This window comes from Haliotis rufescens, unplaced genomic scaffold (genome assembly GCF_023055435.1).
Source record: "Haliotis rufescens isolate VD_foot unplaced genomic scaffold, xgHalRufe1.0.p SCAF_21, whole genome shotgun sequence".
NCBI lineage: Eukaryota > Metazoa > Mollusca > Gastropoda > Lepetellida > Haliotidae > Haliotis > Haliotis rufescens.
This window is the reverse complement of record NW_025963902.1, coordinates 7,487,651-7,506,998: the sequence shown is the minus strand read 5'-3', so window position 1 is coordinate 7,506,998 and position 19,348 is coordinate 7,487,651. Positions and strand designations below refer to the sequence as shown.

The 19,348-nt window shown below is 39.8% G+C and overlaps 1 protein-coding gene across 1 annotated transcript in view; it reads right to left on the bottom strand.

The window, feature by feature from the left end:
* Positions 1-53: 53 nt before the first annotated feature.
* Positions 54-19,348, bottom strand: part of LOC124111505 (protein phosphatase 1F-like) — a 70,767-nt gene continuing 51,472 nt past the window's right edge. The window contains exons 2-7 of the mRNA XM_046471238.2: positions 18,107-18,315; positions 15,035-15,234; positions 7,371-7,559; positions 5,060-5,203; positions 3,738-3,831; positions 54-2,610 (exon numbers count right to left, since the gene is read on the bottom strand). Of these exons, the coding sequence (XP_046327194.2) occupies positions 1,913-2,610; positions 3,738-3,831; positions 5,060-5,203; positions 7,371-7,559; positions 15,035-15,234; positions 18,107-18,315 (1,534 nt within the window). The 3' untranslated portion in view covers positions 54-1,912. The remainder of the gene's footprint in view (positions 2,611-3,737; positions 3,832-5,059; positions 5,204-7,370; positions 7,560-15,034; positions 15,235-18,106; positions 18,316-19,348) is intronic.

Sequence of the window (19,348 nt, the reverse complement as noted above, 5' to 3'; positions counted from 1 at the left end):
CCTTAGTTATGGGCATTTAATTTTGAAAAAATATATCGGTCGTACATAAACATTTCAGGCCACGAAATTTATCTTTCAACTGTTTTTTATTCACCAAAATAATATTCTAATAAGAGCCCCCTATTTCTAATTTTGAGAGCGCCCTGGGAGCTTATTACGTCGAATACGGTAGTACCATTGTATACAGAAGGAGTTACAAGAGATATCTGGAGGTACAGAGGGACTAGTAGGCGCATGTTCTGTAGCTTCCCTATCATTCCTCTCTACATAGCTCGGACTTCCTAGCAACTTCCCTGAGCTCAACACATACACAAAATATCAGTTATTGTGACACTGGCAACACACAGGGGACATAATCCTGTCTAATAGTCATACTTTCCAAATTAAAATTCCTGCACCTCTGATTATGTATTTTCATGAATAACATGTAGTGACAGACTTGCTTGACAAACTCACAGACATCAGAAAAAGGTTAAGGATTTTTGTGAAAAACAATTAAACATGTCATTAAATATGTGGACAAAACTGCAAAAATCTCTCGTCAAACATGTCCACATACAAGCCATCTATACCTTCATCTGAAAAGATGCAGTTCACTATGACAACAGTACAGTTACCATGACAATACATTCAGGATTCAGACAACAGTACTATTATGTTTCTCATTACTCAAATAAACATTCTTTATAATGGGTAATTTGTTCCTTGTATTTATAAATTAACAGCTTCCTTAGGATAATGACCAAACCAAAATGAATAAAATCTATTTCACAAATTATTGTTTGAGAAATTTCAAAATGAGAAATTTGAACCCATGGTCATAGGATTCTGGTATGGCTAAGGGACACAACTCTTGTGGTTCAGAATAAAACAGAATCATACCCAGGCCTTCTGAAGTTGAGAGCAAGTGATACACATCTATTAATGTCGAAACATTGTTTGGTGAAATACTTTTCAGCATCATTTTTCATCTTTTATCAAAGAAACATTTCTACTTATAACACTTTCATTTGGATATTATTCTTACAAACAAAAACAAAAACATGAAATTACACAAAATGACAACAAAAACATTTCCAATCATGATATGTTGATTAACAAATAAACATTATTCTGTACGAAAACCAAATTTTCAATTTCAAAGAAAATAAAAATCCTCTAACGTTTGAAAATAATCACTCATGAGTTACATAAAACACAAGTACATCTTACCTAATCACAAAAACTGTGAAGTTTTCCACTGAATATTTCACACCACAACTTGCCCCTAGAACTATCGTTTCTCTAACAGAGGCGACACACCATCTACAAACTACATCTACGCCAGTTGTACGTGTGGCTACCCTGCATAAGTCAAAAGATATTTTTGACAAAAATAATATGCAAACAGAAAAGAATAAAAAGATTTGATGCAAAATATCGGTTGAAGATAACAAAAGAATGAGAACTCATTCAATTAACATTATCAATTGGATAAATAAAAGTTAATTTAAACAACCAAGAAATAACTTCTTTCTTATGGGGTAGCTTACACACAGCTTTCTAACTATCTTAGTACTAAAATGCCCTTCAGCAAACATCTCTGAAAACATCAAGTAAAATGCCTTCTTGATTAACTAGGCTAGCTCTCTAGAGTTGCTTCCCTTTGATCGAGAATTGTTAGTTATCTCCCCTTAATGTGGAGTCATCTCCCTTTGTTCGCGGATACTTTCATTTTGCTGCCTTGTTTTTCTCTTGGTTCCCTTGAGGTAGATAGGGTCCCAGAAAAGTCTAGGACTTCATTGGTCAATAGAAACACAGTTCCCCAACCCATTTCATATTGAGGCTTGTTTTGCTTTGAAATATCAATAAGCAGAATTATGTACTTGTCCTAGAACTCTGGATAAATAAATATGGGATTAGAACAGACACTTCAACAACTTCTTAAAGCTGTTTCTTTTTCAGTGCTACCATCGTGTGCCACGCTTTTCTTGTTTTCTGATTTTGAAGACGCCGCCCAATTTGACAACTTTGTGAAAGTCAAGAATGAATGCACGGATTTCCAAAACCAGTCCTGACTAGACTTGCTTCCTTGCTTCCCCTTGTCTGATGTGGAAATGTTTTGTTTCAAATGTGATTTCACATGACCATCATGATTATGAAATTCCTGAGTTAAACGACTTTCGTTATCTTTGGACATACGTTCCTTGCTTTGTTTGTTCAAATTTCGCAAACTGGGTTCTAAGTTTCCTTTTCCATTGCTGTGGCGAGAGGATTTATCGGATCCACTTCCATGCCTCTTCTTCCCTTCGGAACCATTTGCTCTCACACGATCAATACTTGCGTTGGTTGTTTTGGGAGCGGAGATCTGATCTCGAAGAAATACAACGATAACGGAAATATTGTCATTGGACCCATTATCTCTGGCGTAGTTTACAAGTCTGTGTGCAACTGTGCTGCGATCGCCATGGTTTTCCTGAATATGATTGTACACTATCTCTGGTAAGTCCTCAAACGTCAGAACGTCCCACGCTCCATCACATGCTAACACCAGGTAGTCTTCTTTTCCGTCGAGGTCAAAACTGTAGACTTCGGCATCGCTACTGATGTATGGTTTCTGACTAACGTCACCTAGAAACAAACAAGTAAAGTGAGAAAGTGAGCGAGTGAATGAATGAGGAAATTTTATGAAGTTTTTTAGCAATGTTCCAGCAATATCACGACAGGGAACACCAGAAATTGGCTTCATCCATTGTACCAATGTGGCGAATCAAACACAGACCTTCGGCGTGACAAGTGAACGCTTTTCGTGAAAGGGTTGAGTTAACACCAATATTTCAAACAGATCATGGCATAGGTTAATGTATAAAGTGATACAGGTCATTGAGTTTGGTTTTAAGCCACTTTCAGTAATATTCCAGCAACATGACAGTGTGGGACACCTGAAATGAGCTTCACACATTGTGGGGAATCAAACCCGGAACTTCGTCATGAAAGGCAAACACTTTACCACCAGGCTACCCAATTGCCCTGATACAGGTCATTGAGTCTTTCCATTTTTATGGAAGCAACAAAGATTACAATCAAGGCAATTATTGAGTTAGAAAGCATCAAGTTTCAAACTGGTGACTTCCATTCTAGGCTATGCATGAAAAATAATTTGACAAAGCTTGAAAACTGATCAAACGAAAATTCTTGAATGTCTACTGTCTGACCAAGATTGTATGGCAGTAGTGAGTGAGTGAGTGAGTTGGATTTAACGCCGCTTTTAACAGTATTACAGTCATATCGCAGCGTGTCAGCTTAATGTGGGAGGAAAGCCAGAAGTGATGCAGGTCTCAGACGTTTACCACTTCCTTGAAACCAACGAGCACAGGTATGGTGCTGACAAACCTAGAAACATAATCGGGGCGAACTTGGATTTGAACCCACAATCATAGGCTTCTGGCGTGCCCAAGGGACGCAATTCTGCACAGCGAATCGCGACGCCTTAGACGACTGGGCCCCCTTGTATGGCAGTTCTTCAAACAGGCTATGAAGAGTCTTTTCCATTTTAAATTTGTATCTCATGTTGACATGTCTCGTGTTAACTTTTTCTAGGTTACCTACTGGAAACAAATAATTGATTTTACCAAAACAAACCGTTAACTGGACACACTGGACTAAAACCCAGCTTTAGTCTATGTCAATGTTACTGTTGTCATTATGTATGAAAGGAACTTAACCTAGGAATCACTGTGTATATGCACTTTCATTACCTATTGCCCTGGACACCGCAATGTTGCCATTTACCCGCCACGTCCCATAATGCAACACAACGCCTCCAAGTTTTTCAATTCTCTCTTTCTCATCCTGAAAAAAGCAAAAACATGAGTGAGTGAGTGAGTGAGTGAGTGAGTGAGTGAGTGAGTGAGTGAGTGAGTGAGTGAGGTTTTACCCCGCTTTTAGCAATATTCCAGCAATATCACATCGGGGACACAGATATGGGCTTCACACATTGTGCCCATGTCGGGATTCAAACCCAGGTCTTTGGCGTGACGAGCGAGTGAGTGAGTGAGTGTCAACAAGAATGGGCGTCACATATTGTACCCATTGAAGCTGGAAGGGGAGGGGAGGGCTTTTACTAGTACGGACCAATGCCAGTTTTATAGTGCTAGCCCGCTGAGATATCATGCAGCGGTTTAACATGAATACCCCACTCAGACACAGAATACTGACTCCGAACCGACCAGCCCTTGTTTTAGGCCCTTAATACTGAACCCCAGAGTCACTCTCATGCCAAACGCCAGTCAGGATAACAACAAGTACCATCTTTTAACATCTTTTGGTATGACGCAATGGAGATAGAACCAACAACCTTTCACTCCACAGACGGATGCACTATCCACTAGACCAAAGAGGCGGTCCCTGCTTTTTATAATGTGGACAGTTTTATTGTGTGTCTACATAATATCCTAGGCAAATTCTTCCTCGATTGTCCAGTGAATTACATGCCTGTTCTAATATGATAAATCTTCATTCATCCAGTTAAAAAAACACAAAGGAAAAAATAGCTGTCCATCAAATTACACTTATGGATGGGAGATCTTTTAGCTTTAGTTAAGGTGGCAAATGGGAATATGTCTTCAAGGGCAAATCCAGCATTTTAAAAAGGGAGGGGTCCGATAATAAATCCTCTCTCAGTGGGGGGTGCAGGGTTGTCCACAACAAGAGTAACTATCCACAACGATGGTTCTAAAAACACAATATTGATCAGGTCACATTGTAACAATGCAATCCTAATGAGGCAGTTCTCATAATTGTTTGTGTGTTTGTTTGTTGTTTAACGCCGCACTCAGCCATATTCCAGCAATATGAAGTGGGTCTGTAAATAATCAAATCCGGACCAGAAAATCCAGTGATTGACCTCCTAAACATCGATCTACGCATTGGGATACGATGACATGCATCAACCAAGTCAGCAAGCCTGGCCATCTGTTAGTCACATAGTCGCCTTTTACGGCAAGCATGGGTTGAACTAAGAACTAAGACCAGCCTGTTAATAACTGAGTCTGGACCAGACACTCCAGTACATACTAACCGGCCTCTCGGGCTTGTGAGGGTTCATGAGGGTGACGGCGCCGCCATTGCGCACCAACACTGCTTGTGAGTCGCCCAGCCATGATATGTGGATGCGTGAGTCTTGTACCAGGGCCGTCACGCACGTCGTGCCACTGCGCAGCTTCTGTGAAAACAAAGTCAAACTGATTCAACTAAACCACCAACATCTGTTATTTGTGTGTGGGGTTGTAACTTGTCACTTAATGCCACACTCAGATATTCCAGCTGTATAACAAACGTGTCTGGAACAGATGAGTCTGGAACAGACAAACCTGTGATTGACATTATCAACAACCACCGTTTCTGTTGGTGAGGTGAGGTGAGGTGAGGTGAGGTGAGGTGAGGTGAGGTGAGGTGAGGTAAGGTGAGGTGAGGTGAGGTGAGGTGAGGTGAAATGCGGTTTATCGTCGCGTCCAAGATTATTGCACTTATATAGCGCCGTGCGTGTACGTGTGTGTGTTTGTGTGGCTGCTTGTACTAGTCCGGACTGATGCTGATTTAAAGGGCTAGCTCACTGAGATACCATGCCGCAGTTTAACATGAATATCCCACTCAGACACAGTATACTGACTCCAAGCTGACCAGTCCTTGTTTTAGCCCCTTAATGCCGAGCGCCAGACAGGGTAACAACAAGAACCATCTTTTAACGTCTTTTGGTATGACGCGGCCGGGGATTGATACGCGGACCTTCCGCCCTCCGGGCGGACGCTCTACCACTAGACAACGGAGGCGGTCCTTTCTGTTGGGGTTAGATGACACGCAATAAACAAAGTCCCAGAGTCTGACCACCCAATCCCCTAATACCCTGTATAACAACCACAGGTTGCTGGAGACTCTAAAAGGGGCTACATTAACGACAACAGTGTTCCCATGCATTGAAATGCCAAAACTACACAAATTTTCTTTGCACTTGATTCAACTCATGTCACCATATGATGGTCGATGCTAACTCTGACGATAACATGAATCAGGAACTGAATTGTCACTTGGGTTGTCTCCCTTAGATAAGAACAATTCACTTACACTGTGAACATCATGTTTTGGCCAAAGTACATACAAAGGTTTATAAAATAATGGAGTGTTATCGAGTGAGTGAGTGAGTGAGTTTGATTTAACGCCGCTTTTAACAGTATTCCAGTTATATCGCAGCATGACAGCTTAATGTCTATTTCTTGTCAGTCATTTCACTGGTCGGTCAAAATTCACGAAAGGTCATTCTGACGTGACCCCTAATGGGATGTCCTCAGATCTTTGTTTAGTGGTAGCGAGAACTAAGATCTGATTTTAATGAGATTGTACAATGTTTGGCCCTCACTCTATGAAGGTTCATACTCCAATGAACTCACACAAAGTGAAAGTCAATTCTTCTAATTTTTTTATCACAATTTCTTACCTCAAAGGATGTAGGCCAAGATCAAAACACAATTTTATTTGGTACGTGTGACTTCATGTTTACTCTGACAGCCATACAACAACCAGCCATATCACGGAATAAAATAGTTCCTCAAAAAGTTAGGTCACATGAGCGTATGGATGCATGACTTGCTCTTCAGATACATCTTACACAACACATGTGTTCAAATAATATTACCATTAGATGAGAAAGGTCTGTAAAATACTACCTCAGTAAGTCATAATGACAGCTCGTCATAATACATTTACATCAAGTACAAGACATCAAAATGGTCTACACGATAAACGTGACGGGAGAGATTTCCGAAGTTGTTAATGAACCTGTGGCGGTTACATGTGTTAGTCATCATTGATCAACTGGCCGATCATTGAAAGGTGATTAAAGATGCATCAAACAGACACTAAGGTAAATTCATAGATTGCTGGAGACAGTCACTGTTAGTCTAGACACGGATCGAGTCGATACTATGATAGTTTGGATGTGCATTTCTTCGTTTGTTCATTAGGATGGGCCATAGCGTGGATATTCGTGAACAATCATGCAGTCAAGCTCTCTGACTTTTTCTCAATGCATACTGAAACGCTGAGACCAAGATTAAAGGTTCTAAAAGATCAGAAAGAACGCTTATGTATGTTTTCGTGCTAGGGAATCCCCAGGGGTTTCCCCAGGAATGTGGAAGTAGTCCATCAGTGTTTACGTCATTTCAAGAACACGATCTCGTGAAAAATGTATGAACCTCAGATTGGGTCATTCATACACTTATGAACGTCAGTTTAGCGGTCATGTGACCGACCTCTCATCCAATGGAAAAGCCGTATATCGTGTAAACTTCAAATTAAAAAATTATATGAACATAAAACACAGAGGTTTTACTCACATCTCTTTTAGCTCTTTCCAAGAAGCAATCATCCGTTAATTTGTAGGAGTTTTTGATGGCTGTGGTGACGTCGTTGTTGAATTCCTTATCGCGGACGAAGTTGCAGTGAAGATGGCTGGCTGTGTACGTAGCTGCTTCCACACCTCCATGGCCGTCAAACACAGCGTAGTACGACTGACTAGGGATATCCTGGAAACAACAAGAAAACAGAGCTTCACATAACTTTTTGACCAATTGAGTTTTTACTTGCAATTTTTTTTCACTATCTGTTCATCACTCTATTGGGTTTTTCCCAAAATGAGTCAACATTTTGAGATTTAAAAAAAAATGAAATAATGTTTTAATGTATATATAACGGCTTAAAATATAGGCTTAACTTGGAAAGTAAATGAGTTGGTAATTGTGGTTTCGGATAATAGCTCTGTTGTACCCATGTTGAAAAAGCTTCATTGGGTATTTACGCGAGCTGTTTTCACATAATTGAGTTTTTCATTTAATGCACACGTTTCTGTACGCAAGTTAATTCAAAGTAATTGGGTTTTAGATGTTTTAGGGGGTATTTTATGCAAATACGCAGCTTATCTGTAGCTCTGAGAAAGGATGGAATATTGGGAAGTGCAAGAAAACAAATAGCGATTATTGTAGCAGCATGTGTAGCACACTGATTTTACAAAAACGAGTGCCAGTATTCTTGTATCTGGGTGTAAGTACAACCACCCCACCCACCCCCAACTGTTTGGCTCTTTCTTTCAGAAAAAAGAGTGCGGGTTTTAACGAGCCTGCTAGAACAAAATATTTTGTCTCAAACAAACAATGCAACTGGCAACACCAAATGTGACCCACCATGAGATAAGGGACAATATGGGTGAAAAATCACATTTTGACGTCTTATTATATTTTAAAACTACAGTATCCTAGGACCACAAAAATACAATTCATCACCTTCAATTCATATTTATTACAGAGATACATGGCATCAAACATTTGGATTCATTTTAAGCAAAGTCCCATTTTCAGACTTATCAGTATCTATGTAATGGTTGCAGCTTTAAGATTAATTGATAATTGATTGTACGCTGAAATGTTTCGAAATGATGTTTTTATTACATTACGAACTAATGAGAAAAATAAGATAGTTTTGTAAGTCTGCACATATGGCGATTTATACGAAAAAATTGACGTCTAACGTCTTTCTTTATGACGTCACAGCACAATTGTATCCTAGCACCGATAAAGTCCCTTTTCTCCTAGTGGTCACAAATATTAAATTATTAAATGGTAATTTCCTAAAGACTGTTCAGAAAAGAGTAACTGTTACTTTTGTGTGAATTGGTAACCGTCACACATCAATTGTTCACCTATTATCAGTTTCTAATCTATTAATTATGACCTATAACGACTTGGCTGAAACATTGTTATCTACCAAGTTAATTGTTACTTGTTTACCACACGTGAACCTGGTCCAAAGTACAACAAGTTCGTTGTAACATGTATGCCAATGGGTTCATTAACTCTTCACATAAGTAGAGCACCTGATCAAGATGGCTGATCCATTTACCCTGCACTGAAAATGCACCGTGACTACAGAAGGGTGTGTTCGTGATAAATACCAGAATACACCAGCGCTCTTAGAAGCCTAACACCAGGTCAAAGTTCAATCTCCAGAAGGCGATCTCATCTAAATCTGGTGCGACTCATTCAGACGTCAGTGTGCAACCTATAGCTTATGGTGCGGTCTATAAACCTGGAGTTAGTGAATGGAGTCCTCTGGATATCCCCGTGGTTGCAGCACTCTCTCAGTAAGTCAGAGTGCAGCCTATAGCTACTGGTGCTGTCTATAAACCTGGAGTTAGTGAATGGAGTCCTCTTGTTATTCCCATGGTTGCAGCACTCTCTCAGTAAGTCAGAGTGCAGCCTACAGCTTATGGTGCTGTCTTTAAACCTGGAGTTAGTGAATGGAGTCCTCTGGTTATTCCCATGGTTGCAGCACTCTCTCAGTAAGTAAGAGTGCAGCCTATAGCTTATGGTGCTGTCTATAAACCCGGAGTTAGTGAATGGAGTCCTCTGGTTATTCCCATGGTTGCAGCACTCTCTCAGTAAGTAAGAGTGCAGCCTATAGCTTATGGTGCTGTCTATAAACCCGGAGTTAGTGAATGGAGTCCTCTGGTTATTCCCATGGTTGCAGCACTCTCTCAGTAAGTCAGAGTGCAACCTATAGCTTATGGTGCTGTCTATAAACCTGGAGTTAGTGAATGGAGTCCTCTGGTTATTCCCATGGTTGCAGCACTCTCTCAGTAAGTCAGAGTGCAGCCTATAGCTTATGGTGCTGTCTATAAACCCGGAGTTAGTGAATGGAGTGCTCTGGTTATGCCCGTGGTTGCAGCACTCCCTCAGTAAGTCAGAGTGCAGCCTATAGCTTATGGTGCTGTCTATAAACCCGGAGTTAGTGAATGGAGTGCTCTGGTTATGCCCGTGGTTGCAGCACTCCCTCAGTAAGTCAGAGTGAGTGAATATTCAGCAGCCAGCAATATTCCAGGTGTAGAATGATGGTCTTGAAATATTCAAATCCCAACCTGGTAAACCAGTGGTTGATAACATGAGCATCCACCCGAATGTCAGGCTATGAAAGCACATAATGCATGTCACAAATTGTAACTGTCAGATTATCTCAATCTGCTCTAAAGTCACAGAACATGGGATATATCTGCGCAACTGTCATGGAACATGGGATATATCTGCACAACTGTCACGGAACATGGGATATATCTGCACAATAGTCTAGGAACATGGATATACTTGCACAATACTCTAGGAAAATGGGATGTACCTGCACAATAGTCACAGAACATGGGATATTTATGCACAACTGTCACAGAACATGAGATATACCTGCGCAACTGTCACGGAACATTAGATATATCTGCACAATAGTCTAGGAACATGGATATACTTGCACAATACTCTAGGAAAATGGGATGTACCTGCACAATAGTCACAGAACATGGGATATACCTGCGCAACTGTCACGGAACATGGGATATATCTGCACAACTGTCACACAACATGGGACATATCTGCACAACTGTCACGGAACATGGGATATATCTGCACAATAGTCTAGGAACATGGGATATATCTTCACAATAGTCTAGGAACATGGGATATATCTGTACAATAGTCACAGAACATGGAATATAACTGCACAATAGTCACAGAACACAGGGATCGTGCTTATTACCAGCAGGGTGTGAGTTGTTTATGACTGGGGGGAAATAAACACAGGCTGAATCAACAGACAGATGCTGCAAATACACATCCCCCATCTTGTACAGGTGGAGTGTCTCTACATCACTACATGTATCTTGATAGTACACTGACAGCAGCATCCAAGTCTTCAGGCACAATAACACATAGCAACCAGTGCTAATGTTCACTCACAAAATTAGCCTACACCATTTTCATATTGGCTGGAGCAGAATACTTTGAAATTTTCATCCAGACTTTCATATATTTTTTCTCGTTTCGTAAAATTCTGTTATGATACCAGTGCATTAATATATAACATTATTAAATGCCTGGTATCAATAATCATTATAACATCCCGGTCCTGTGAAGATTCTGGTTAGAATAGGTCTTCAGCAACCCATGCTTGCTGTAAAAGGCTACTATGCTTGTGGTAAGAGGCGACTAACGGGATCTGGTGGTCAGCCTCGCTGACTTGGTTGATGCATGTCATCGTATCCCAATAGCTTAGATCAATGCTCATGATGTCAATCACTTGATTGTCTGGTCCAGACTTGATTATTTCCAGAACACCATCATATAGCTGGAATATTGCTGTGTTTGGCGTTAAACAACAAACAAACAAACAAACATAACATCCTGTTATCAAATAAGCATTTTTCAACAAATATGACAGATATGCTAAACATTCAATCAGTACGAAAAACCCTAATCTAGAAGGAGAACTTCCAAGGTTTTTTTAAAACCTACAAAAAGAAACCAAAGACATTTAATCCTGAGCAAAACAATTGTGTAGTGTAAGACATCTATGAAGGCAAATCTGCCTACAGGCAAATTGCTCACAACAGACAATACTTCTGACATCAAAGAAAACCCTTGTTTGATGAAGATTACGTTCTTGTAGATTTCCGTCAAACAAAAATCTATGAGTGTATTTTGTTTGGCTGACACTGGAGTGGGGGTGACTGCGAGAGGAATTTGTGGCTTGAAATACCTGTCTAAGTGTGTGTGTTGTCAATTTAACGTTTGATTCACAGACTTTTTGGTTGGATTCATTTGAATCAACTTCTTTAACAAGCAGCATCCGAAGATCTTAAGCAAGGATGACATTCTTATTTCCTGAATCACATCCCATGGTTACCTCGGCTGTCATGGCATCTGTACACAGTTCACCTTAACAATGCAGTAGTCATCAATAATATTACCTAAATATCTAGATTTTTTCAACAATGTGTGCCTGCTGTTTGCGTCACGCCGCAATCAGCATTATTCCAGCTCTATGCCGGCGTTCTGTAAATAAACAAATGTAGACAAGACAATCCAGTGATTGACATCATGAACATTGATCTCGGCAATTGGGATACAATGACATGCATCAACTAAGTCAGGGAGCCTGACCACCCGATCCCGTTAGTCGTCAATTACTCCTGTCAAGTTTCTTCAATAATTGTGTGTTTGTTAGGGAAAGAACTTAAGGATGTCAATTTATTTATCATGAGGAACAAAACGTTTCGGAGTATATACTTACTGAGACCTTCATCGGGTGATGAAGGAGTAAGTATATACTCCGAAACGAATTCTTTTCCTTATGTGTATCACTTCTAAATGCCTTTCAAAGATGTGTGTTTGTTGTTTGTTTCACGCCGCACTCTGCAATATTCCAGTATGTGACAGCGGTCTGTAAATTATCTAATCTGGACCAGACAATCCACCCTCATAATAAATATCCGGGGAGCAATTAGTTATGATTCCTGACCCTAATTTAGAAAACAATAAAAATCACTGCCATGGATGTTTTGGTAAACCCTGATACATGTATCAGCTAAAACAAGGATTATCAAGGCATCCTCAGATATCAAGAAAAACTAAACTGAAAATATTAGGTTTATTTTGACAGTGTTCGAAATTAAACATGACAATCAAGGGCCCTTGTCATTGCAATATTCCAGCTATATAGCGGCGGTCTCTGAATAATAGATTCTGGACCAGTAAGTGATATCACGAGCATCAATCCACGCAATAGGGATACAATGACATGCATCAACCAAGTTAGCGAATCTGACCACCAGATCCCGTTAGTCGGCTCTTACGACAAGCAAAGTCACCTTTTACGGCAAGCTTGGGTTGCTGAAGACCTATTCTACCCCGCATCTTCACGGCAAGCATGGGTTGTTGAAGGCCTATTCCACCCCGCAACTTCACGGCAAGCATGGGTTGCTGAAGACCTATTCCACCCCGCATCTTCATGGCAAGCACTGGTTGCTGAAGGCCTATTCCACCTCCCTCGTATGGAAGTTAGTTTGGGATGATAGATATCAACCACATTTATTTCTTTTCTCATGTCTTGTTTTGTCGTTCGTATCAATCATCTTCCTCGTGCAGACTGTCCAGAATTAGATTTGACACGTTAAAAAACAACCACAGCTGTGATATTCAGGAAATAAACCTTGTCAAGACGTCAACATATCCTCAACTGAATCTCTGCCTGTACTAAAATACACTTATCAGCATATCAGAATTCAACCTGTCTATTTCAGTCCCTGACTTAATCTCCCTCTTTGACATTTCTAAAAAACACTGACATGAATTTTTTAATTTCTTCAAAACCTATGAAAGATGAGCAGTGTGCAAGCCATGCAGAGTTATTCCCCCTGATGGATTCAGCAGGAAGGGAAATCATCTGTCCGCCATGTCTGCTATGAGTGAACAGACACACTGGGATTTACTGGGTCTGTCTATTTCGGAGTCTTTCACATTCTGAGCTTGTGACAAGTGATTTCCAAGAATTTCCAGTGTTCTGTTACTGCACATGCTCGGAAGTCTTAAATCTATTCAAAGACGTACATCTATGTATGTCTGTGATCTACTATAGATGGAGATTTCAATTTTAGATTAAATTGAGAAAATCAACCACTGACACCCTGTGAACACAGTGTTTTTCTTACAAGGCTAGACTTGTTAGTTTTATGTTATCAGAAAGATAAATAATCACCTGCCTGCCAGCCCATGGCTAGCAAAATTGGTCGGGCTAAATATTCTAAAGTAAAATGACCCTAGCCTGACTGGCTACTGATATTTAAACTGTAATATTGTTATGCACACCTCCAAGTTGATAAAAATAATTAAATATTTTCCTGTGTCTTTAGATCAATACAACCATCAGAAAACAAATTAATGTCCATAACGAATTGACGATATTAAAATATTTGACTCATGATTTGCAATTTCTTTTATTGATACCTTAACAGAATAAAAAATTGAAAAATAGACTGTTGGAAATTAAAGCTCGTGAAATTTGAAACTGGCTTGTAAATTTTAGGGTAGGTGGCCCAATTGGCACAAATATTTTGTGATTATTTTAAACACTATGTTATATATGCAACCCACAAAGTCAATCAGTTTATTGTTCAAAACAGCCATATATAATTAATCGCATCCTTTCTCAACTTGTACGAGTACAGAATGCAATATTTAGCGTCCTGTGTAACCCTGGTCGTACATGCCACGCTGATACCAACAGACCCACATCCTTCAAGGAAGTCGCCAGCTCAAGTACACGACAGCAGGACGGCACGATGTCACTCAAGTAGACAGCGCATACTTTACATTACAGCAACAGATTCACATATCCCCACATAATCATATGTATGCCACTGAAGGGTCGACGGAGAGGAAGATGTTCTCTTCTGTCCTGGAATGTCACGGGGGTCATATTTACATCCATATATTTTAGTAGATTTGTGTATCATACGGTGAGTGAGTGAGGGAGTGAGTGATCTAGGTTCAACTCTGTTTTGGACTATATTTCAGCAACATCACATGGGAAGAAACATGGACGCAGTCTTAATAATAATAAAAATAATAAAAATAATAAAAATAATAAAAATAAAAATAAAAATAAAAATAATAATAATAATAATATTTATATTGGATTTCTATTCTCAGCTCCCTGGGGAATTTAGACGTTCACAGAATATCCCAGCATGTCAGCTTAATGTGGGAGGAAAGCTCAAAGTGATGCAGGTATCAGAGGGTTACTACTTTGGTAAAAAACCCATGAGCATGGGTATGGTGCTGACAAACCTAGAAACTTAATTGGGTGAATCTGGGATTCGAACCCAAGATCGTAGATTCAACGCTGCACATCAGATTGTGGCACCTTAGATGGCTGGGCCCTCCAAGCACTTTTGAGCGATGTCAACATGAATAGAAACGTATGAATTTGTATAATGCATAATGCAACATTCTGGTACTGTTTCCCGTACAACTGCTCATTAGATAGCTGACACTGACGAGGACATCTGTTGAAAACTCTAAAGATTTTTAGTGTGAGAACAGCCAAAACAGAATTTATGGCTGTGATGTAATAGAGGTAGGGTATTTGAAGAAATTGTGTATAATTTGAATTGAACAACTCTGACCTTGAGGTTAAAGAGTGCATTGAGATCTGGCATGATCACGTGTTTGTCTTCCATTTTGCGGCGAGTATTTTTGATGGCGTAGGAACACACTTGATGTGAGCGCTGAGGTAAAAGTAGTGCAGGGAAAGACTGCTGCCACACTCTACAAATATCATGGACAATCCTGATCACTTCCTTCAACAGACGACGAGAATCTATATCTGAAATGATAAACAATGTTGGGTGAACTTCACGCAAGCATATAGACAATAGGAATACCTACATACATTAGATGTAGATGTGCAAACGATGACAGAGTAGAGTTGAGTTGAGTTGAGTTGAGTTGAGTTGAGCTGAGCTGAGCTGAGTTTGTTTGTTTGTTTGTTTGTTAAAAGCCGCACTCAGCAATGTTCCAGCTATATGATAGCGTTCTGTAAATAATCGAGTCTGCATCAGACAAACCAGTGATTGACATCATGAGCATCGATCCACGCAATTGGGATACGATGACATACATCAACCAAGTTAGCGAGCCTGACCACCCGATCGCATCAGTTTCCTCTAACGACAAGCATAGTCCCCTTTTAAGGCAAGAATGGGTTGCTGAAGACCAGTTCTATCCCGGATCTTCTGAGGTCTGAGGTGAGGTGAGGTGAGGTGAGGTGAAGTGAGGTGAGGTGAGGTGAGGTGAGGTGAGGTCAAATGGGGTTTAACATGTTTAAGATTATTGCATTGATAATAGTGACACACATGTACGAGTGTGTGTCTGCTTGTGTACTAGTCTGGACTGATGCCGATTTTAGAGTGCTAGCCCATTGAGATACCATGCCGCAGTTTAACAGGAATACCCCACTCAGACCATCATGGTGACTCCGAGCTGACCAGTCCTTGTTTTATCCCCTCAATAACGTAACGCCAGACGGTCAACAAAGTCAGCGAGACTGACACACCGATCCCTTTAGTCGCCTCTTGCATGGGTTGGTGAAGACCACTTCTACCCCGGATCTCCACGGTGGACAGCACTTAGTATTTTGACATACCGTATTCGACGTAATATGTGCCCAGGGCGCTCTCAAAATTAGAAATAGGGGGGCTCTTATTAGAATATTACTTTGGTGGAAAAAACAGAGTTGAAAGATAAATTTCATGGTTTATGCTGACAGTCTGAACTGTTTATATACGACAGATACATTTTTCCAGAATTTAATTGCCCATAATTAACTCTTTCAACACCAGTCAACCAGAAGTGTTTACTGCTGGGACACCGAGTTCCCAGAGACTCTTGTGTGATAGATGAAGCCAACATTTATCAAAGAAAATACCTGCTTGTAAAATATATTTGCTACTACATGTTATACACCATTTGAAAGGTCTGATCCTATGGTTTATAAATATGAAAGTTATATTTTTCACATTATGTAAAATAATGCATTTACAACTTAATTAAATTCTTTTTTTTTAAATAAAAAATGTACACTAACACGTTGTTAACATCCAGATTAAGGACCAAGGAAGCGAAAACTTGACGATTTTCGGCAAATATATGATTTCATAATATCCACGTACCTATTTCTGTTTTATTTTCATTGTTTACGTAATTGGAAAATCATTTTAAAAAGAATTATAAATAGTTTCTGTCATCACCCATTTCCCGATAACAGCGACTGTCCGCTCAGTAAAATGAAGAAATACCCCCATTTTCGAGGTTTCGTATGAATAACACGTTCGTCGAAGAATGGCAATGACACATCGCTGGAAAGCTTATTCCTTCATCTACACGCTCGTAACATCGACTGAGTTTTTTTCGTTGTTATAACAAGCGATTTCATTGGATTAAAATTGGTTTCTAATGACGCTTTCTTGCTGAAATCTGCTACAAGTTTCGTGATTGGTCAATTTTGAGCACGTGACCTAAGGCAGCCAATCAAATTACAGCTGTGATACCAAGCTCGTGTTCGATAAATTACAGAAGTTGGCGAAAGAATTTTGTTAAATCGTGTCATTCTGAACGTTTTGAGCAGGAAATCACGATATATATTAAAAATATGGAACTTCGTGAATGTATCGTGCTAGATTACGAGCTGTGACAAAGATTTTTCATGCATATATTTTTGTATTAAACATCGTGTCCGAGCCGAGAATTCAAGGCGACGAAAGCCGAGATGTCATTTGACTTACATTACACGCGATCGCACGAAAAGATGGAAATAATAACTTAGATGTAAGTTTGATTACTTTTAGATATAGTTTTGTTGATTTTATTCCTTACTTTGTATAATATATTTAAAGATTTGTTTAAAACGTCTTTATTTTCCTCTTTGACGTGTTCGATGTGGACCCGATGTCGAAATGTGTGTCCGAGAATTTGATTTTCAATAACATCGCGGGAAATAGTGAATAATTTTTTAATTTAACGATAAAAAATGTTAAATTGAAATGGAATATGTATTTCAGACATTGTGAAATGTGGTAGATTTAATAAATGAATGATATTACAGGTAGGTCCATAAAAATATATACTATTTTGACGTGACTACGGCTTGGCCGGATAACCGGCCTGCGGTGTCTGGGGACTCAATGCTTCTTGGCCGGATAACCGGCCTACGGTGTTGAAAGAGTTAAGGGCGCATATAACACACGAGTGCGTATTATACACGAATAAATAAGTCTTGTGTACATTGATAAATCGGAAGGGGTGCTAATTGGGATTGTTCACTAGCCAATATATTAGCATATATCGCCATGGGCGTTTATTAGAGCGGGGCGCTTATTACGTCGAATACGGTATTAGGTTTTGTCTTCACGTCAACTAATACAAGGGCATCCATATTGTTGGTAAAATACAAGTTGTATTTCTAATATATGCTGGTCATAATGTGAAAGTAGGGTGGGGTGAAATGGGGTCTAACTTCGCATTCAAGACAGCAGGGTAACAATAAGTACCACCGTCTTTGTATGATGCTGCAAGGTCTTGAACCACTGACCTTCACCTCTCCTGGCAGATGCTGTATCTATTCGACCACTGAGGCGGTCTCATAATACAAAGATACACTTATAATCTCAAGAAATAAAACTGATCAGAAGACAACTTACGAGGTATAAGCGTCTCGGAGTTTTGCGATGTTCCGCTGCCATTATTTTCAGTGATGTTGACTTCCTCCTCGTCTTCATCATCTTCGTCGTCATCATCATCGTCGTCATCGTCATCATCTATTTCTATGTAGAAGGGTCGTACATCGAGTTTCGTTATGCGAAGGTACGTGGCTCTCGCAATATGGGATGACAGAACACTGGGACACTCGCTGAAAATATGTAAAAATATAATATTACACATTAACCTAAAAGTGTCTTGGCAAGCTCATGTCAAAGACTCTGATAACAAGAGCAACACCGTTGCCTACGTCAGGGTTTTCAGATCACTTCATTTTCCAGGAATCTGACTGATCAAAAATGCCCAAAATACTTATTTTCAAATATAGTAATGACATTTATTTCTTTGTATGATTGTTTGTGGTTTAACGTCACACTCAACAATATTCCAGCTATATGACGGCAGTCTGTAAATGATTGAATATGGACCTGACAATCCAGTGATTGACCTCATGACCATCGATCCATGTTAGCGAGCCTGATAACCCGTTCCCGTCAGTCTCCTCTTACGACAAGCATAGTCGCCTCTTACGACAAGCATAAGTCGCCTCTTACGACAAGCATAGTCACCTCTTACGACAAGCCGGGCAAGCATGGGTTGCTAAGTCGTAATGATATATAAATGACAAGATCATGAAAACATTGTATACTACTTAAAAGAAGTAAAGGAACACCCGATTCTTTCATATTACTATGGTTAATCGTCATGGGTGGTCTTTAACTTTTTTTGAGTAGTTTATTTCTGGTGTGCTGTAGGCAGTCATGTTAAATATGCAGAGTATAGATCAGATAAACCAGTGGTCGATGCCATGAGCAACAATTTGTGTGATCTAGGTGCAGTCACACCCAGGGAAAACGTCAGCATCATTCACTAACTTATGAGACCCATGAAAATCCGGGTTAGAATAGGTCTTCAGCAACCCATGCTTATGCTTGTCCTAAGATTCGACTGCAGGAATGGGTGGTCAGGCTGACTGACTTGGTTGATGCATGTCATCGTATCCCAACTGCATACATTGATGATCATATCAATCACTGGATTGTCTGGTCCAGACTCGATTGTTTACAAGCTGCTGTCATTATAGCTGGAATAGTGCTGAGAGCGGAAACATCAAACAAACAAACACCAACTTTTAATGAAAACATGTAGGCAGCCTATTAAAAACAACACTTTGCTGCCAACCA